The following is a 20899-nucleotide window of genomic DNA, read 5'->3' as shown; positions in this document are numbered from 1 at the left end:
GGACACAGGGCGTAGGGCATCATCCACACCTTGTTGTCGAAGGCCTCCTTCATCTTAAGCGGCAGGATAGCCAGGAAGATGAGGTCGGAGATGGTGAGGTTGAGGAGGAGGATGTCTATCGGGACTGCCTTGCGACGCACCTTGCGGCACAAGGTGCAGAATGCCAGGATGTTGGTGGGGACCCCCATCAGGAAGGTGAAGATGTAGACGGAAAGCAACAGCCAACTGTACACCATGGCGACTGCTCACACCAGGGATTCTCAGACTCTCTCAGACACTGGACGCAAGAAAACACGAATCATGATTCATAAAAGCAAAGCATTCAAGCCTGCTTTTGCTGAATAGTTAACATTTTAGAGACACATTCCCTCTTTTGAATGTCTGATTGAGAATAATGGTCTAGCCTAATCAAATTTTCAAGAGGAAAGTTTGGTCTGGTATTGTCTCTTTGGATGGTGACGACACTTTGGTCAACACTGAAATATCTCAACAACTGATGAATGGATGGGCATTCATTTTTTGTATCAGACATTCATGACATTCAAAGGAGGATGAATCCAATTGGATTTGCTTATCCGCTGACTTTTCCTGTGGTGCCACAACAAGGTTAATTTGTGGTTTGGAGTAAGATGTCTCAACAACTATCAGACGGATTGCTATTTCATTTTGTACAGACAGTCATGGTTCCCGGAGGATGAATTGTAATCATGTAAAACTTATATTTTTGTATTATTGTCCTTTGCTTTGGTTTTTAACCAAATAACTGCAAAACAAACGACATTCCCATCAGCCTTTGCTGTACTTAATGCTAATGATGAAATGTTAGAATCGTAACACACTTAATTAAGATAGTAAACCTGGCAAACATTATACCCGTTAAACATGTTAGCATTGTCATTGTGAGCATGTTAGCATGCTTACCACCTCTAGAATAATTTCCTGAAGGAAACCCTGCGTGTACAGCATACAAGCCTCGCAGTTACATTCATCTGAAGATTTTCAAAAGAGATTATTCAGGAAAACCTACATCAGGTCAGATTCAAGTCCTCCTTAAAGGCAATGAGTCCTTTCTTCTTTTCTTTTGTAGAAAACAAAATGAAATAGTAAAGACAAAAGGTGTTGCTAAAATTACTAGCCTACTAATTTACTACATTGCAACTATTGCAAGTAAAGATGTAGGACTTCTGCTTCAAATAGCTGACAAACCAAACTGGTTGAAATAATCATCTTCTTAAAAACGCCACACACTCTTTCAAATTAAATTCAGGGATTTAAATTGATAGATGCAAATTGACAACATTGACAGTACAGAAATGAACACGAATCAGCCTTCAGTTGGTTATGGGGTTAAAGGATATGTTATTCTATATATATATGTTTTTTCTTATTGTCAACAAATCCCATGAAAAGACCAAAACAACAATGTCTTAGTCTGTCAATACTTCCCAACTTCTCTACCCTGTCTGTGGCACTCTGACTGCTTCACACTGAAGAAGTACATAAAAAAAAAAAAATGGTGACAAATACTTTATATGCATTTCTTTAAAAAAGGCTAAATTTCCTTAAACAACTGGGCGCTATAGCGTTAAGCATACGGTATGCTACTCAAATAGGAGTACCGGTAAATTGTAAATATGTTGTGGACTATTTTGTGGGATTGACTAAAATAAACTAAAGTGCCCATTCATAAATATAGATGTACAGCCTTCATAAGTTACTTATAAGAAGTGTGATGAACTTACCTCTGTAAAGCTTGAAAAACCAGGCTCTCCATCACTGTGACTCTGACAGCATGCCTTGCCTCCTGGAAGCAGACTGTTTGATCACATCGCAAGGCTGCTCTTAATATGCACGTCCTACTGAATATATCTGCTATCTCGCCTTCAATAGGGGGAAATTTAATAAGCTCCTGGACACAATCTTTGCTCTCCAAACATCATCTCTCAGCAACCGCTTAAACGCTTGGTGTGATGTGGGTGTTGTCATAACTTTTTTTTGTGTGAAAGGCTTTGACGGGGACAAATAGAAGGGCAGATGTTGCATGAGGGAGAGTGTATACAGGCCACCAGAGGGCAGAGAACTCAGATGTACATGTTCACCCTACTGGTCCCCATTAAAAAAATTGCAATTTCTATTTTGTATTCACAATTCTTGATACAAAGGACAAGCTACACTTTCCTTTGATAATTTTATTTACAGATGAGTTTGAAATTAAGTCCTAGAGCCTTTGTCTCTTATGAGATTTTATCTGTATATAAACCCAACAAAAGCACATTATTTAGGAAATAAAAAAGTATTTCATCAATAGGGGTTTTACATTGAAAGTGAAATAAAGGAACAACAATACAATACAAACTACAATTAAATATACATTTCAAATAATCAAGGAAGCTAAATACTATTTCATGTTTACAAATCAAACCAAACCCTGTATAAAATATGCTTAAATGAGTCAAATGTATCCCTCTTGCAAGTTTTGGCACTTTAAGAGCCAAACATGAACATTTATTTTACATTATACACCAAAGTAGTTTCAGATTAACGTCAAATCATCGCCAGCAGCTACATCATTAGTTCAGTCAGACAACTCACGTTTGAAATGTTCATTATAACAGCAGAACATTGTGTTTGGCGGCCAGACTCCGACCTCATCACTCCCCGCAGTACGGGTTTACATGAGATATTGGGGTGTGATGATAAAGTATAATCCCCCTGGCCGGAGCCTGCAGGTGGATGCTGTGGTGGGGCTAACGGAACACAAGCTCCCGCCCCATTTATTCCAGTAAAATAAGTCTGACTTACCTGTTACTACCAGTGACATGTTCTCCAGTTCTGCCAGAGGGAACAGATGGGTTCAGTCTGTAGCCTTGGTAGTCACTACTCAGCTCCACTGTGGTCGTCAGTTTGTATCGCAACAGCTCTCACCTGCCCCCTTTTTAAACCGTCTGCACAGCAACATTCTCAACAACAAACCTGTAATTAGTTCTACTGGATGGTGTCAAATGATCCCCGGCTGACCTGATGTTTAACATGAAAGATGCATTAAGACCAGACATGTTTATCAAGTGGTTTCTGTGCAAGACACAGTATTTTATATATTTTCATTTGCAAGTCTGTATATAAAGTAGGACGGTATACACACCTAGATTCAGTTCATCTTTGTTAACAAATTCTGCTTCATTAAAAGCAACAGAGCCAGATGTTCATTTTCTGTGATTTCATTGATGATTTTTAAATGTTGTGCAAAACCTTTGTAACTTTATATTCATTTGGCTTATAAAACTTGATTTGATATTGGATGTCCATTCTATGATAACAGAAACTAATAATCAGAAACTGATTTAAACATAAATTAGATGATATTTTGCCGAGAATTTTTTATTTTCTTTATTTATCAAAACAAGACACTCATTTCATTAATCAGTATCATTTACTAAAACTTTCCACACTGTTCTGGTTTTCCAAAACTGACTCTTTTATTTTGGTGCCATTGCCTTCATCCTCCAGCTGATTGTAGTGTGTGTTGCAGCAAACAGGACGTTAGTAATATTCATTTAAAGTATTTTCACATTTTTTCTTCATTCTATAAAGACAACAGACAACTTACACAATACATTTGTAAATGTCATACTTTATTTTGAAGGACATGTTTAAACATTTTACAAGTGAAAAGACAGAAAAGCTAATTAACATGTTCAAAAACCATTTCTTAAATTTCATATTTATAAAAATGGATAACTAATTTCAAACATCAAATTGGTGACAAACCTTTATGCCTTTATGATTTGACTCGTCACAGCCATTGACTGTAATATTAACAGTCTATGTTCACAGCAGGAAAGGTACAGGTGTAACTACTGCTGTGGGGAAGGTCTGCTTGCAGGACAGCTTGTCTTTTTTGGGGGACGAAACATTTAAAAACCCATTGCAAAAGAGAACATAGCATATTTTGAAGAGATTCCCCGGTTACAGCTTGGAGCAGTAACTGACAGACACCAGATGGAGCCATTTGTCACCAAACTAATCATCTGAGGTAAAGTGCAGCATTGTTTTCCAGACTGGTTTAAAACTAAGATTTGTTGAATTTTTTTTTTTTTTTTTCCCAAAAATTCCTTGGTCAGAAACATTGATTTCCAGCACTGCTAATAGATTATTTTTTGGGCTTTTCTGCCTTTATTTTTGACAGGACAGCTAGGTGAGAGAGAGAGAGAGAGAGAGAGAGAGAGAGATGGGGGGAGAGACATGCAGGAAATTGTCACAGGTCGAATTTGAAACCTGGACCTAAGCCTCTCAGTATATGTGCGCCTGCTTTACCCACTGAGCCAACCCAGCCACGTAATAGTTCATTTTTAATGACAGGTTGGCAACATGTTCAGCTATTCCCATTGTGTGAAACACAGGAAAAACTACGTAATGAGTCACTTTCTATCATCAGCAAAAACACTGACATGACATGGGATACATCAATACTCCAAATACAACTTTTTCTTTAGAAACATTTCATTTAAAGAAAAAACAAATTGTAACCTGATGACAGTGTGATGTACACAGACAGACACAGAAACATTATCTGGATCATGTGCTGGTCCATATGTTGGGAGGTGATAAACTGGATCTGATCCAGATACCAGTGGCGATGGTACATTTTCTGGAGCTGTTGGAAGGCACAAAGGATGACCGGCTTCTATCAGACTTTCCATGAATGTTTTTATCCCATTTCTCCTTTTGGATTTGTCAGGATTATTTCATCCAAATCTCTGAAGTCTCTCCACCCGCTGTGACCTCACTCCTGACTCTCTTTCGTCACCTCAGCCCCGGCCTGGCTCCTTCCGGATAGTGTATGTGGTGCCCTGACAGTTGCAAGACCGTTAGTGCTGTTACACTGATGCCGACACCCCTCAACATGGCTGAATTGGCTTTGCTGTCCACAGATTCTTCCCATGATCCCCCTTGACACTGCTGGCGACAGCATCATCATGACCACAGGCTCCAGGAAAACATTACAGGAGCTCGTCAGCATGGCGCATGTCCTCCAATCAACGTTTTTCTTCAACACAAACCCCACAATGTGCGAGGCGTTGTAGGGTGCATAGCACACCACAAACACAGCCAGAGTGGAGAGAGCGACAGTCAGGACTCTTTTCTTCCCCATAGGACGCAAATTTGAGCGCCACACCAGGGTGACGCAACGCAGGGTGCAGAAGGATGTCACAATAAGAGGCAGAAGAAACAAGGTGATGGCCATTTCCAGGCGTAGAGGCAGCAGAACAGCCAGCTGAGAGGTGTTGAATTGGTCATAGCAGGCTAAGGCGTCACCCTTAATAAAGACAAAGTTACCCCCTCCTTCAGCCACCAGGGCAAAGCTGAGGTGAAGGAGCACCACGGCCCACAAGGCAACGCTGATGAAGCAAGAGATTCGAGCCCGTCGGTATATCTTGTAGATAATTGGGAATGCGATACTTAGGTAGCGCCCCACTGTCACGGCAGTGATGAACAGGCAGCTGCCGTACAGCGAGGAGAAGAGGAAAAAGCTGTAGACGGGGCAGATGAATGCTGGCAGCCTCCAGTCCTGAAGCAACGTCTCCAGAGCCTTGACGGGCAGCCAGGCCACGAGCACCAGGTTGGCCAGGCACAGGTTGAGGGCATAGACCACGTTGGGTGTGGTGCCACGCTTTCGGGCCTTGCGCACATACACAAACAGGACAAGCAGGTTGGCGGGGAGGCCCAGCAGGAAGGTGAAGGTGTAGACAGAGAGGGCGATGTAATCCTTGGTATCCAACTGCATGTCTTCAGTTTAGGACATGGACACTGCTGAGAGGATGCACTGCCTCCAATTCACCATGACAAGGATAAATCTTCAAACAAGCTGACAGGAAAGTCTCGACTAAAACAAGCAAACAAACGGATTCTTAGACGAATAGTTAGGTGCCCGGTTGTCCTTGTGTCCTCTCTATTAACCACATCTTTTAAAAGACAGATTCTCCATTCGTGGCAGCAATGTTCGTTTCCAAGCTGGTATCGGAGCTGCTGTAGTGCCAGGTTTCTCAAACTCAGCTCTGAAACCTTCAAAACCTTCAAACCTTCAATGAGGAAGGAAAAAAAAAAGGAGGCGGTGGCCACAAAGGTGCTGATGCATGTGGGCATGAAGGGGGCGAGGTGCACACGACATGATGACAGAGATGCAGATAAGGAGATGCATCCACTCATGCAGAAGCAGGGGGCATTTAGCAGGCACCAGGTTGCCTTAATTGCCCTCTTGGTGGAGAGCAACAGACAGGTAGCATCTGGGCTCTTAAGTGAAATGATTCAGAATAATTCAGAGTGTCAGGAAGCACATGGCCATTCCCTTAAAGCCAAGGTTGTCTAAATGAACTGGAGGGCCGGGCAGTAAAGTCATAAATGTGCTGAAGTTGATGGTCTATGCGAGGATAGGATGGGTTGGGCTTTGGGAAACGGTGACTTGTTTGTGGCATGACGACGCTTCTCACAGTTTTATGGTAGCAGTTGAGTTCTTTAGCGTGTGAGAGTGAATGTAAGAGGAGTAATGGAGCTGAAAGTCACTGTGGCTTGTTGCAGAGGCATTTTTTTTCTTTAGAGCAGGATGACAGATACCAAGAAGCGTTTTTCCAAGAAAAGACCTGCAGCAGTTCAAAACATGAATGCTATCTGTTTGATTAGTCTATTGATCCACAGCTCAAAACAAATGTGTGTGTGTGTGTATAGTTACTCTTCTGATATCTTGCAATGTAATTACTACATATTTACCTTATTCATTAGTGAGTGTGATTAGCATTCACCTCTCACATTTATTCTCAGTTTTGTTTTTCAGGAGGTTGCAGTAGGTATTTCCAACATGAGGGCCATTTAATTTGTCACAGCTAAGTTGTAAATCACAGAAGCTAGGGCTTTGAAGGACATTGATATGACTGTCTCGATGATTAATTGTGCTCATATTGCAAAAAGACATAAATCTCACAGTGTGCTCTGATGTTCTTATCTCACCTAATTCTTAATATAGTAGTAAGCTAGAACCAAACACCTAAATCTGCAATAACAGATTTTTGGCCACTCGGTGGCAGCGGAAACAAGTTGTTTACACAACATTGACATATTGTTTGAGTTGTCATGGCATGCTTTACACATCCATCAGTAAGAGAGAAACATTTTCATTCATTTGGAGTTGTGTTTCTCTTTTAGCTCTGTTGTTGGTCTCCACCAACTCCTAAAGGAAATATCTGGCTCTGTATCTACTAAATGAGCCACTATATTCACCAGCTAGTCTCTAACTGTGCCTGTCTGCTGTTTGGTGCTAAGCAGGTAGTGTACAGTCGGTTTTCTATTTAGTTGAAAACAGCTGCCTGCTGCAGCAGAAAAGACACTGTAAGAGCAGTGAGAATGAACCAAACAGTAAAGTTGCGAGCCGGACAGCTACACAATGAGCTGAATCTCACCATAAAGCCCTGTACAGCCGAGAGAGGAGCTGTGGATTCAGGCTATTATCTGTAGGTTCATGCCAACCTCTTTCACATTGTCCCATTGTCATTTGGCAAATTGCTATATTACAAATAGTGATTATAGCTGCTTTAATGCTTCAACTAGTCCAAAATGACAAGACCTAAAAATGTACTATTTTGATAGTGGCCTATACTTTTTACATCCAACTTTGTAATATGGTACTAATTATAGGGTACATTGACAGTGTTTAATTAGTACACTTTTAATTGATTGTAGTCAATTGCTGGCATAACTGAGAATCTTTTTTGAACAACAGATCAAGTCAGCATGCAAACATTAGTCTACAGGCAAGCTGTACACAAACTGTATTATCCTGTGATTTACTGCAGTAGATCTCCCTCGCCACAGACCAAACGTTTCCTAAAAACGGATCTTTCTCTCTCTATATCCTCGTAAAAACGCAGCAACTGACACAAACACATCTGTTTGAAGACATAACAGCTTAGTTAGGTGAGGGTTTTTATTGTTTATTGTCTGAGGGACCATGTTTAGTGCCCGTTTTCCTTTTTCTTTTTTTTTTATGTAAACCGCTCATACTATATGGGTCATTATCACTGTCTTCATGCTCCAAACAGCATCAGTTGATCAAACAATATGAAAAGACAAAACAAAGCCATTAGATGTAATGGTCAATAAAAGTAATGACCTTACCAGTCATGAACATGAATTATTGTACGAACTCACAAAAACAAAGACAACCTCAAATGCATAAATACATTCAGATGCCAAAAATATCTTCATGACTTTTTAAGTTTTATTAAGACGGGAGGAAACAAGCATATAATCCACAGTTTTTTGGTTAAACTTAGACCAGATAAAGTACATATACTTGATCGTTTAACACAACTCAAAGCAAACTAACCACATAAAGGTCTCGACAGGTCAGGAGAGGATTACAGTTCTTGTTAAAATAAATTCAGTTTTGTTCTTGAGCAGTAATGGGACTAAGAGAATTGAATGTATCTCAAGTGTGGACGAATCATTGGCTACAGGGCTAAAAGCATGAAGTTTATGCTAAAGATGACGAATCGGCTTAATGTATTTGTTGAGTTATGTCCCTTCCCTTCAAAAATTGGATACCATCATCTTACTGAGCCAGCAGCTGCAGGTTTCTCCTGCCACTGGAGTTTGTTAGTGGAACCAGCAGCACCGGGGTTTTCTCACTGCAGGATGGTGATGTGAGGCGGGTGCGGGTGTTCATGATTCGTTGTTCCAGAGACAGGGCTTCCTGTTTTCTGGAAAGATCCTGCAGCATGCGGGAGTGATGCAGCTTCATCTTCTGCAGAGAGTGCCTGAGGGAGCATGCGATGGGAGAGACAAACACGGGTGAAAACCCTCCGACTAGGACACAACTATTATTTATTACTTTTAATTTCTGTTTAAAAGTTCTTTTTGTGTGTGTGTGTGTGTGTGTGTGTGTGTGTGTGTGTGTGTGTGTGTGTGTGTGTGTGTGTTTTTTGATGTTGAATGTGTTTGACTTCCCTGTATGTGCAACCTTGCTTGAAAGGTTTTTGCTGATGAACCGGTAAATAAAAATGTGAATAGCCTAAAAGCTCCAATTGGTGATCATAGAAAAGAAAACTCTGACTCACTGAGCTTCAGAAAGCTTCTGTTTCAGAGCCGTGATTGTGGCCTCCAGCTGTTGGACTTCATTAACGAGGCCGTGCTGCACCTGCAAACAAACAGGAAGGAAAATATTAAAGGAACATTAACCCTAACAACCTTACCTGACCTAAACACTACTGTTACTTTCACTGCTACTCCTACTACTCTATATTTGATCAACTGCACTGTGCTTTATTTAAACCTCATCTCTGCAGAGGTCCATGCCAGGTCTGTTGGTTCTGTTTTCCAGTCGAGTGTGAGCCAATTTCAGGGAGGCCGTCTTTGCCTGCAGATCTGCATCCAATCCGTGGATGTCACTCTCCATTTCTGCCATTTCATCTTCAGTCTACAGGCAGATGTACAGACAGTCAGAAACACTTCACTATAAACAATAATCTCTTACCTACGAGGAACATGGCTGGAGTAAAACTGCTGCAGCCCCTGCATGCTTAATCTCAAATCCCCAGTCCTGCTATTATAAAACTATTATAATAACTCACGTTTCTTATTTGCCACTCCAGCTCATCACGAGCCTGCTCTTCCTGGTGATTGCGCTTACGAAGAGCAAAGTCTGTGGCACGGCGCTGAATGTCCAACTCATTCTGCAGCTAAAACAACAGGACAGAGAACGAATTAATTGCAAATGTGCCACGTTTGACACAATAGAAGAAATTAAAGCAGAAACAGTGCACGATATCCCCAGATAGTTAAGAACACCCATAAGGGAAACATATATTCATTGTTTAACATTGGCTGCATCACTGTCTGTGTTTCATTTAGTCCTGAGCTGAATGATGTTGCAAACAATTATTTTGCCAGGTAGTATTTGCACTTTGCACACAAATATTGTCAGGTATAATTACATTATACACACCTGGGCTCTGGTGAGACTCATGTCCTCCCTCATTTGCTGTGACACCTGCATGGCCTCCTGGGCACGAGCCACATTATACTGGCTGAACTGGACCCACTCCTCAGGGGTGGAGGAACTACAACAATGACAATGACATTTCAGCATTTTAGCTAATGAGGCTTGAGTTAACCAGGAAAGTTGGAAAAAGAAAGCATCATCCCATCATGCACCCTCATCGCCAAGATTACCCCGATGGTATGCGAGTTGGGTTGGTCTTCAGGGAGATCTGAGGTGACTCTATAGTAAGTGACAGGCAGGACATATCAATGTCCAGGGCGTCCATCTTGTTCTGGAGGTCAGCAGTCAGCCGGTGCCGAGCCTCCTGCAAAACACTGGGAACAAAAACAAACTGTGATCAGAGAAGAAAATTGCCCCTCTGCACTTTTTGAATTGCACCATAGCATCTCTTACCACAGTTGCTCAAAGGCCTTGTCTATGTGCTGCTGCTGAACTTGCTGCACTCTTTCAATAAGCTCCACTTCTTTATTCAGCTGTTCGTCTACGGGGTCAGTGGCAAGCTCGTACCCTCGCCGTCCGTCCCTAAGCGTCAAGCATTCACTGCCAACCTCCAGGGGAACAGCAGTCGCAGCCAGGGCCTGCTCGGTTTGCTCTTTAGACTGTCCCAACACACATCATGGCTGAGTATGAATATGATTGTTATTTATTAAAGGAACAGTTTCACTTTCCCCACTTTCTCTTTACATTTTAAATTGAAGGATTCCAAGAGTATTAATACTTCCTATAAGGGAAACAAAAATATATAATGGGTCCAACAGTTTAAAAAGGCTGTCATCTTTGCACTATTATGATTATAAAATGAGACAAACTCTCAGTTGTTTCAGAAGTTTTTGGACAAATCACCAGGGTCAGAGCCTCCATCTCTTCGTCAGCTCTCTGTGCACAGGTTTCTAACGCCTCTTTCCACCGTGCAACATCCCACACCCGGTCACTCAACCTGCGAGAGGTATTGCTTTCATCCCAGGTTGTCTACAGAGAAAAGGTGCAAGAAAATGACTGAGGGGAGGTTAATACAATTTGGATATATAAAGTAATGTGTGGACAATGCATGGAGTTATGGAATATACCTTATCTAGAGTGACACTGACTGTTTAGCTTTCTCAGCAACATGAACCCACCTTACAGTTGGTCTCGTTGCGTAGTGACCTCCCTTCCTGCCGGATCCCATTAGAAACATATCGCTCATGTTGTGCTGTGGCAGACAGCTGGTGGTTGTTGCTGATCCACTCTGACACAATGTGGCGCAGGCCAGGCTTTGCAGGAAGTGCAGACATCCTACTGTTGCAGTAACATGCAAATAACCAGATCACTGTATTTGTCGAGTACAGTCAAATGTGCAGGATTTGTTTTGGGAAACACATTGATACCCAGTTGAGTTTCACAGTAAACGCAGACAAACATGGTACAAGTCCAACAGAACTACTACATGCAGCACAAATGGACAGTGAGAGATGATGCAGCAGATTTTGCATTAGTAGTCAGTATACATTGAATACAGATCTGTTTTCAAATAGCATTACAACTGGGTTTCCTAAATCATAGTGTGGATCAACGGAAGTACATTTCCAGGATAATTGCCTGACGTCCGGCGTGTAAAATCGGTTCGCTTCGGGAAACAGCAACAAACTTCGAGTTAGCAAGCTACATGCTGAAAATGGCAAGTTTTGTAGAAATTTTGGATCATGCAATAAGGCAGGCCTGCCTGGTTCTTTAAGGGAATGATTGTAAAGATTTACAAATAATATGTTTACGGCATTTACTATGTAACTGGGACGTTTTGAGACCAATTGGTGGACTCTTTCTACGCAGCAATACACTGGTAAGATCAAGTTAAGTTTAACCATGTATTCAGCTAATTTAAATAACTCACGTTACTGTTCTCTGTGTGACCAGTTAACTTCATTTAATATTTAATGTGGTGTTTTCTTTTGCATGGTGCAAAAACAAGTTCCTTCAAGATTATTTTGCAGAGCCACCGTTGCTGCGTCCGGAGCTTAGCACTGCCCAAGACTATTGTGATTGGTTTTAAAGAAATGTAAACAACCCAGAGTGTTTTTTTTCTCCTATGCCAGAATGTATGTGTGGTATAGCCAGACCTTACTCCAAAGCACTGTGGAGATAGGACTGGCAATGCGAGACTACCTACATCATAAAGCTACTTCCTCAAAGAGGAAAGAGAAGTAGCCCAGAAAACAACCAAAGTTGATGTAGGAGGGTGATGTACAAAGTGCAGTTAGGGAAATTAAGTTGCATTTAGTTAAGCACTATTCTTTAATTATTTCTATTTTGTGAGATTTTTACTTGCACTTTACTACAGTTCTCCCAAGGGAAATATATTATGTAGTGCACTATAAGTACTTTTTACATAACATATGACTAACTCTACTAACTGACTAATAATGTATGTATTGCTTCCCAAAAGTGTATTGTTATATAATATTTAATGCATTATTACCATTAGGGCCTTCAGTATAACTTAGAATATTAAATAACAATAAATATATAAATAAAAATTATAAAAAAGAAATTGACTCAGAGGGGTGTGGTGTTGTTACCATATCATATATGCACAGTTCATGTATATGTAACGAAGTTAAAGTTTGAATGCAGCGTTTGCTAGTAGGACACTAGTAACAACTTGTGTGGGAATGACATGAGGGGAATCTCTTTGAAGCAATAGTGACGAGCAAATTACTTAAACCATCTCATAACACTGTTCCCACAAACGGCTCATTTGATCTCCATTGTACTTTCACCTTGCCGAGGTGACAAAACCATAAAGTGTACGGTTACTCCCAAAACATGAAGCTTCTCATAGCGGTTTACAACGCTGAATCTCAAACACCGTGACGACGAGTTTAAAATCTAATTTCAAAGTTTCTTAACATTGAATTTTACTCACCCGAATTCTAGAATGTTCAGATAGTCGGTGCGTGCTGCTTCTTCTGGCCCAGGTTCCTATGGCAACAACTCGAGCCGTATCCAGGCAACGAGCCTACACAACGTTCGAATAAAATACCTAAATAATTAAAGTACTGTGGCAACGTTCATAACGTCCATCTATGACGCCATCAGCCAACAAGGAACGTAAAGAAGGTGACGTTACCCCAATCTCTTATTATTCCAGTTAGCTTGAGTGTCACAGTATGCTACGTTTTAAAAACCGGCAAACAACACTTCATACAACCACACAAAATGTAGGCAACATCTGCGATAAACAACACTCGGGTATAAACACTTTTGTTTTATTGTAGTATCATTATTACTCATGCCAGTGGTTATATTTCCATGCTGTGGTGACTTTCAGTGTAGACAAAAGCTGGTTAGTTACTATCATCGCTTGCTTCCAAACTACTCGGCACATTCCTGACCATGATTGTTTTATGGTCTTCCGTCAGCAGCAAAGATTCCCAAAGTTTTAAAGAATTAGGGAAGATTGCAGAAATAGCCAACTCAAGTGTCCACTAAAATGCAGCTGGACTACTGGACCAAACAGAGGCTGGTCTCTAACCAATCCTCTCATGCCTGAACCTCTATTTCAGTGCATTACACCAGTGACCTATTAGCAGATACAAACCAACCATATTTTAATGCCCGTTAAAAATGATCCCCCTATTCTCATTTATCTGTACATTGCACCTAATGGGGACACGAGAGATCTAAACTCTATATGTAAAGACTTCATTGAGTCTGGGAACCACTTCGCCAGTGCACTATCCCCATTACCTGAGCTATGTTAACACCTCTCCCAACAGGCTTCTATTAAGGCCTTGCACAAAAAAATAAAACCGTCATGCCTGTGCTATCAAGCTGCTTTTACTTTGACTTTCAGAGAAGTATGAGTTGTTTTGTTTTTTACCGACAGTGGATTATGTTTACAAAATGTGTGAGCTCTGCCTGGTGCTTGGAGTGTCAGTGTAAAGAGGCAGACATTGAAAAAGTTACCTCAAATTGTACACAGATAAACTATATACACACACACACACACACACATCATCCACAGACAGTAAAACTATCCTTAGTAACAGTGATGAGCATGATCAAAATATCCGATTTGCCCATTATGCGTTTTTTGCTGGGGAAAGTAAATTCGAGAATCAGCTTTTCTTTCTGTGTACACATTCCTTAAACACTAATAAATTAAAAGTAAATGGGAGCAATCATTCATGTCACGTTTAGTAGTTTCAAACACAGCAAATGTCAACAACAAAAAAAGGAAGAAGTAGGAGGAGAAGTTTGTGGTACGATTAAAAAAGGTGAAGTCATTAAAAGTAAATTTTCTGTGGCAGGTTCATAATTTAAAGTAAAACGAAAGTTTGGTGCAAGCTTGGTGGTGCTGTGCTGAGGTCGTATTCCTTGAAGCATAGGTGAGAGTTCAGTTAGCTACACAGTTAACGGATTTTAGAGCGCTCAGCCTTAAACAGCTGGAGGTGGAGGAGGCCCTTGCAGTCCTTCAGTGTTTTTCTCGAGCCTTGTGTGCGTTTGTGTGGTCCAGTTTCGGATGGAAATTGTCTCTCATTGTTATTCCTTTCATGATATTGTTCAGGTGGGTGGGAGGATGCGACATTGTGTTTGTGATGGTTCATGTGTCCAGTCCACAATCACTGTGGTGTTGCATCTCCATTGACTTCTACGCCGTGCTGCTGTAGCTGTGCTCGAAGCAGTGCATTATCATTCTTCAGTTCCTCAATCTAGAATAAGAAAAGGAAGATGATTAGACACAATGACAAATAAAATCAAAAACAAGGTAGAAGGCTTTGAAGGTACAACGTCAGGGTGTATGTGACTTGTGACAGTGGACACAAGTGGTAATTACAGGATACTGGCACATTGTATTTTCCTATATTACCCAAGATTCTTTGAGTTATACCGTGTTCATGTCATTTGAGATAGACGGTAGCAATGGGTAAGATTCATGTTTATTACCCCAACTGTAATTATAACTTGGATGTTGTCGCTATAAGCTGAAAACTGGTAACTCCTATATGAGTTAGTTGCTATAATGACATCGTTATTGGCATTATACTTTTAAAAGCGAACTAAAGACCTACCCTTTTAATCTGGATTTTAATTGAGCTTTATTTATTTATCTATTTATGTATTTGGTGTATGTTGGTATACCAAGTTGGAGTTTTTATGCATTCCTTATCCTGCCTCTGGTGTTGCCTCACTGTAATATGATGAGATTTATGATAGCGTTTCCTCAGCCCCTGATTTTATTTTTAGTAAATACTGGTATTACAAAGTTACAAAGCCACTTATTGTTTTGTATGGGTTCTGTAAAGCACTTTGTGTTACATTTCATATGTATGAAAAGTGCTATACAAAAAATATTTTTTATTATGCAGCTGGACTGACAGCAAGTAGAAGAGCATCCAAAAAAGAGGCTTTGAATGAGGTATGGCATATTTTACTCACGTTTTACTTTTGTGATAAAATAATTTAAATATTTTTGTGTGACGTATACTAACACACGGAGCTCAAAAGTACAACGTGACAAATTAAAAAAGGGCAACCTTGTGTTCACAGGCCCTGCATCTTATATGTTTTGCTTCTATCGCACAAAATAACAGGTTAGACATGTACATTCAATTTAGGCTGCGTGAAAGCAAGGAAGGACAGGTTGATATTGGAAGTTAACCTGTTGTCGAAGCAGCTCGTTGTCCATCTCCACTCGCTCCACCTCTTTGTAACTGTCCTGCAGTCGCTGGTTACTCTGGCGCAGCTCTCGGATGTAGTCACAAGCTTTGGACAGGATGCCTCCTTTACTCTGAGAAAAACAGCCCATTGAGATGTTAACAGACCAAATGGGTTCAACATGACTCATCACTTGCTTTATTGCTAATTCTTCCTTTTTACTGTTCAGTTTTTCCCCTCCCATTGTCACTCACATAAATCTTTACCCAACTTTACTCCAGTGACCAAACCATTTCAGAGACCTTAAGCCAAACTCTGGGTTCCACGTGGAGCCACATCAGATTAATAAACTGAATAAGCAGCACATACCTAATACAAATACTACTTAAAGCTATAGTGCGTAGTTTCTGTCGCCCCCATGAGGAATTCTAAGAAATGACAACAACACTGTCGGTGCGTCCACATGATGCATGCCGCATACATTCTGTGAACGCGCACCACCCCCACCCCTCAGGCCAAATGTGGACATTTCAGCAGTTTGACCTCAAAACACCTGGTCTTTAGAGCCAGATTTAATCTAATCAAAAAGACAGGTAGCTAACTGTCACTATTTTACTTTTGAAAATATACAGGCGTTGAGAAAACATTGTTTTGAGGGCTGATTTCTGTACTGCACTCACCGCTCCAGTTCTGCTGTCTATGCTACAGTCAGGGATGATTTTTGAAAGTGTTACGATCCAGTTGTTAATCTTGTCTCTTCTTCTTCTTTCCACTGCAAAGAAAGAAAATCAACTTTTTTTTGACTTCAACAATCATCTCTAACAAAGACAAAAATAAGACACGCATAACGCAAGTGACCACATACCTTCATTGTGCTGTGCTCTTCGCCGCTCATCTCTGGGCGCCCGTGGACCGTCCACCTTCCTGTAAAGACAGCAAAAACAAACAATTACATTATATATAAATTGTCCAATTTTCAATATTAACCAATATGTAACACCTGAACTATAATCCAGCTAACAAAACAAAAATCTTTAAATGTCAAATGAATCCGAACAAATTCTTTGGCTTTCGTTATAATTTTTGGCTGGTTGACAAGGAGGGCCCAAACGCACCATTAATTGGTCTTAAGGGTCAAAGGTTTTGTGGGATTCAGCCACTGAATTAGGATGTATAATTTGCTAATAGCCTTATTTGTGCTAATGACACTCAGTCCCAGGATACTGCTAGCCTAAAGCTGCCTGTTAGCTAAACCTGTCAACATATTATTCACAATACAAGGATGCTAATGATTGATTAGTGAGCCACCAAACGTCTGTCTCTACAACACATGATGGGGGCAGTATGTGAAAGTTCATCTCACCAGTCTGAACTGCCATGCTGCAACATCTCGCTTTCACCAAGGTCTCTGGGGATGGCAGGTAAGTAGGACAGAGTGTGGTTTTCAGATGTTGGATGTTTTAATTGATGGATATTGATTTTTGTATCTTCATTTGTACACACAATGACAAAACTAATCATTCCAGAAAAAGAAGGAAGAAGTGAAGAACATCCGATCCACCGTGAAGTTACAGGAAAAAAGGGGATAAGATGTCGGCCAAACACGTGGGGAGAGTTATGGTGATTTGGTAACTTCAGGGATGCAATAGTGTCTTGTTATACTCACGCAGTGTAGGTGTGTGTGCGCGGTGCGATGGTACGAGGAGCTGCCGTCTGTAGCACCTCAGGGGGGCTCATCATCACGTAAAACTGGCCTGGATTTCAAGAGACAAATGACGAAAAATAAAAGTTCTCCTCAAGCGATGACTGAAAAACATTTTTTTTTATTTTTTTTACCGATCAGGAATGTGATCAGAGTCAAAGGACGGCAGGAAAATGGAAATAATGTAAGTCTAATGATGCACATGCAACATGAGTTTTGTAAATCATCATCAGAATCCCATCCTTGATTATCTCTAAAAATGTTATCGATTCGTCTAACAAAATCTGTTGACGCATACGTATTTCGTTCTATCCTGTCCCACACATTTCGAAAGACAAGGTGCTGTTTTCTCACCTCCTGCCTGTGCTATCGTTGGGTCGGCGGTGGCCTGCACGGACACGGCTGTTCCATCGCTGACGGTGGCGGTAGGGAAATAAGCGAAACGTGTCTCTCCTCCCACAGTCTCCCCACCAGGACTGCCCCCGTTACTGAAAGGGTTCTGGATAACAGCCTGGCAAAAGGTGGAGTCGGTAAAACAGTAAATAACTAATATATAATTTATGGTAAGGCTGTGCATGTCTTTGCAAGTGTTCACATCCCACCACCCCAGTAATTATGATAAGGGTAGTGTAGGTAAAACAAATAATTTCATAGTTCTAGTTACAAAGATGGAATAAGAACCAAAGCTGTGGTTCTTGTTATAAAGGGACTCACCAAAAAGTGCTCTACTCTATGTGTTGAAGTTACTACATGTTAACACATTTTTTGCGAAGTTTAACACTGAGCTTTTCTTTGTTGCTTTGTCATTTTAGCAATGGATGTGCACACCATATGAATGCTACAAAAATCACATCTTTACACTTGCTTCAGTCTCACGGTACATTTCCTCACCTGTGCCACAGCCTGAGAAGCTCCGGCAAACGCTGCAGCGGAGACGACGCTGACAGCTCCAGTCCCATCAGCTGTTGCTTCCAATTGATCGTCTGTCACCTGAACTACGCGGTACGTCACCTGAGGACACAGCACAGAGTAAAAGTTTACAAAAAAAAAAAAAGAAGTGATCACAATGGGGGTTCTTTGGAAGTTCTGTAAGTTTTACTCCACAACCTCAAATAAGTTGCTAGGAAATTGCCTGGTGTGAACATTGTCAAGACTAATTTATTTTTTTTTTTCCCCAACCTCCGTGTTTTTCTAACATATTTACCAAGGGACTTGCAATCAACCCTAACAGCACACTGAACTTCAACCCTTAAAGTGCTCATATTATGCTTTTTCCCTTTCCTTTATTTTGTCACATATCTTTTTTGTGTGTAATAGGTGTACAAAGGGAAAAAGCCCAAAGTCCACCCCAAAGGGACTTACCATCTCCAACAGAAACCCCTGTTCACAAACTGCTCCAAACAGCTCTATTGTAGTCCAGCCTTTACTTCTGTGACGAACGTGCGTCACTTTGTAACACGTTATAATGCTCGCCTAGCTGCTAGCGTGGCACGCCCTCATACTCTGCTTCTGACTGGGTAGTAGTCCTTATCAAGCTACTGTGCATGTGCGACTCTCAACAAAGATGGAACAGAAGTGAGATGTCTCACTCTGTAGCTAAAACAGAGAGCTCAAACACAGGGTGAAAAGAGGAGCTGCAGCAATGTGCATTACAACAAATATATGGTGTTTTTTGAAAATTAAACCATGTAAACCTATCCTGGTACAACCTCTAAATACAATTATGAACCTGAAAATGAGCATAATATGAGCACTTTAAAGTAACCGTTAGCTTAACCCCTCTGCCAAACAGCAATTGTCCAATCATAGCGAAGCATCTGTAACTTGGCATGGCAGGGATGTGGAGCTTCAACCTGTTGAAGCGGTGCGAATGCTGCTTGTGCAGAAGAGAGGTTTTCCATGCTCACCTGTCCTCCACTGTTCTCTGTGCGGAACTGGTACTGCACATTGTCCGCGAACGCAGCCTGCGGGACGCCGGTGATGGTCACTGCAGTCTGCTCCTCCGCCCCCACCGTCTCTCCTGCAACACACAGGCCAACATGTTTCAAATCTGTGACTGTGCACCAAGGCAGACCTATTAAAAAAAACAAATGTGAGTGGATGCATTTCTGCAGAGTATGACTGCACTGAAGACATGTACACGTTTTGCTCAAAGTAGGATTTTTTTTACAAGAATACTGGTTCAAGATCAAGTCTTAGACTTGTATATGTCTCAAAGAATCCAAAATCTAAATGTGCATCACATATTTTATTTTTAGAAAATAAGCAGATGATTTGTTTAGAATTAGAAGAAACGAGGCTCCCACCTTCCTGTAACTGCACCACCTCTTCAGTTTCCTGTTTGTCGTGACTACAACCAAAAAGAGAAAAACAGTGAGTTAATTATTTATCATAAATGGATATGTGGCTCAAGCTGTCATAACCAGTTGTGGATGAAGCGCGCCCCCAGGTGGCCACACGAGGACATGATGTTTAGACATAAATAAAGTGATACAGAACTGGCGTTCAGGCGTGACACGAATCATGTTTTCTGCAACTTCCAGAAGGAAAATTACAATTATTTGATAGTTAAAACTGAAGTCTAAGTGCTTTGATTAACTGCACAAGACAAGACACACTTTCCAAATAGCTAGAATACTCTTAACACCGCCCTCCTGCTGTTCGATTTAAGCATTTTAATTCTTCAAGAGTTGCATCAGGGAGGGTAACGTTAACAGCACCGTGCAATTAAGTGTTACCCTGAAAATTAGACACAAGTTGCTGCAGTGCATTCGTCTTTCTTGTCTGATAAATAAAAACAAACAGTCATTGTGGTGTTACAGATTTGCAAAATGACGCACAGTTTCTGCTGAAAATTACTTTATAAATGCAGAAACGCAGCATCCTCGCAAGCTGCACACTGATACAACCCAAACGAAACAATGCACCCATATTAAAAGTATCTGGGCCATACAGGTTATTAACAGAGCATTGCGTTGTAAGGAGAAAAAGCTTTTAGGCCGTGGAGGGAGCCATGGCTGAGCAGGAAGCGGGCAGCAGCCTCTCACCTCGCCGAGCTGTCCAGACTCTGCTCCAGCATATCCATGAAGTTTTTGCGGGTGTAAAACGCTGCTATTCAACGACACTGATTTACGGAGATGGAAGCGCTGATCACGGGGACAAACACACGGGTCATGTGAGAAAGACAGTCCAGGACACGTGAGGCACCGACCGGGCAAGGAGCTAAAATGGAGGCCGCTGCTGAGCAGGAGGGAGTCGTCTGCGTCTGTGCGGAAAACAAAAAACAAAAAAAACACTCCGGGGTGTTTATGCAGCTTCACGGAGGCGGTGGTGCTCCGGTTGTGTGGTTAAGATCGTTAAAGCCTTTTAGATTATCTGATGGATGCACGGCTGGAAGATTATTTCCTTTTTAAATCGTTCGTTGGAAATCTTTTTGTCCTTGGGTTTCCGTTTTGTTGCTCCGCGGCGCACAGCTGCTGTTTATCCGCGCAAAGCTGCGGCGACATGCG

The 20899-nt window shown here is 41.2% G+C and overlaps 4 protein-coding genes across 6 annotated transcripts in view; all 4 read right to left on the bottom strand.

The window, feature by feature from the left end:
* The window catches only part of LOC144528833 (free fatty acid receptor 3-like), a 4274-nt gene extending 2316 nt beyond the window's left edge, over nt 1-1958 (bottom strand). Inside the window, exons 1-2 of the mRNA XM_078267681.1 lie at nt 1743-1958; nt 1-277 (exon numbers count right to left, since the gene is read on the bottom strand). The exon at nt 1-277 is cut by the window's left edge and continues 2316 nt beyond it. Coding sequence (XP_078123807.1) covers nt 1-236 — 236 coding nt within the window. The 5' untranslated portion in view covers nt 237-277; nt 1743-1958. The remainder of the gene's footprint in view (nt 278-1742) is intronic.
* A 2501-nt stretch (nt 1959-4459) lies between these two features.
* On the bottom strand, nt 4460-6032 carry LOC144529209 (free fatty acid receptor 3). The gene is given in 1 exon segment (XM_078268213.1): nt 4460-6032. A coding segment is annotated over 1 exon segment (1059 nt). The 5' UTR covers nt 5843-6032; the 3' UTR covers nt 4460-4783.
* A 2219-nt stretch (nt 6033-8251) lies between these two features.
* tekt2 (tektin 2 (testicular)) lies at nt 8252-14106 on the bottom strand. Its single transcript, XM_078267740.1, has 10 exons — nt 12954-14106; nt 11170-11329; nt 10895-11020; nt 10445-10650; nt 10222-10365; nt 9995-10109; nt 9621-9728; nt 9323-9466; nt 9108-9187; nt 8252-8807 (listed from the first exon to the last, which is right to left on the bottom strand). The coding sequence occupies exons 2-10, from the start codon at nt 11323-11325 to the stop codon at nt 8603-8605; spliced, it is 1284 nt and encodes a 427-aa protein (XP_078123866.1). The 5' UTR covers nt 11326-11329; nt 12954-14106; the 3' UTR covers nt 8252-8602.
* A 96-nt stretch (nt 14107-14202) lies between these two features.
* Nucleotides 14203-20899, bottom strand: usf2 (upstream transcription factor 2, c-fos interacting). Of its 3 annotated transcripts, none has more exons than XM_078267741.1 (11): nt 20438-20898; nt 19697-19740; nt 19298-19464; nt 18282-18401; nt 17745-17901; nt 17355-17442; nt 17052-17096; nt 16554-16612; nt 16369-16460; nt 15693-15821; nt 14203-14742 (listed from the first exon to the last, which is right to left on the bottom strand). In XM_078267741.1, the coding sequence occupies exons 1-11, from the start codon at nt 20473-20475 to the stop codon at nt 14653-14655; spliced, it is 1029 nt and encodes a 342-aa protein (XP_078123867.1). In that variant the 5' UTR covers nt 20476-20898; the 3' UTR covers nt 14203-14652. The 3 variants fall into 3 exon arrangements, with proteins under 3 accessions (XP_078123867.1, XP_078123870.1, XP_078123869.1); XM_078267744.1 differs by having other exon boundaries at nt 19298-19410; nt 20438-20896; XM_078267743.1 differs by lacking the exon at nt 17052-17096 and having other exon boundaries at nt 20438-20899.

Source organism: Sander vitreus, chromosome 14, assembly GCF_031162955.1.
Source record: "Sander vitreus isolate 19-12246 chromosome 14, sanVit1, whole genome shotgun sequence".
NCBI classification, from domain to species: domain Eukaryota; kingdom Metazoa; phylum Chordata; class Actinopteri; order Perciformes; family Percidae; genus Sander; species Sander vitreus.
The sequence above is the reverse complement of the archived record's forward strand: the minus strand, read 5'-3'. Positions and strand labels throughout refer to the sequence as shown.

What these genes read in the sequence shown, in the direction of transcription:
- usf2 (XM_078267741.1), bottom strand. Translation starts at nt 20,475, where the DNA reads ATGGATATGCTGGAGCAGAGTCTGGACAGCTCGGCGAG. An exon ending in CAGAGAACAGTGGAGGACAG is followed by an intron (nt 18,402 to 19,297) that starts GTGAGCATGGAA and finishes CTGTGTCCTCAG; the next exon opens with GTGACGTACCGCGTAGTTCA. An exon ending in CTTCTCAGGCTGTGGCACAG is followed by an intron (nt 17,902 to 18,281) that starts GTGAGGAAATGT and finishes ACCTTTTGCCAG; the next exon opens with GCTGTTATCCAGAACCCTTT.
- tekt2 (XM_078267740.1), bottom strand. Translation starts at nt 11,325, where the DNA reads ATGTCTGCACTTCCTGCAAAGCCTGGCCTGCGCCACATTGTGTCAGAG. An exon ending in TGGAGTGGCAAATAAGAAAC is followed by an intron (nt 9,467 to 9,620) that starts GTGAGTTATTAT and finishes ATCTGCCTGTAG; the next exon opens with ACTGAAGATGAAATGGCAGA. An exon ending in TGGACCTCTGCAGAGATGAG is followed by an intron (nt 9,188 to 9,322) that starts GTTTAAATAAAG and finishes GTTTGTTTGCAG; the next exon opens with GTGCAGCACGGCCTCGTTAA.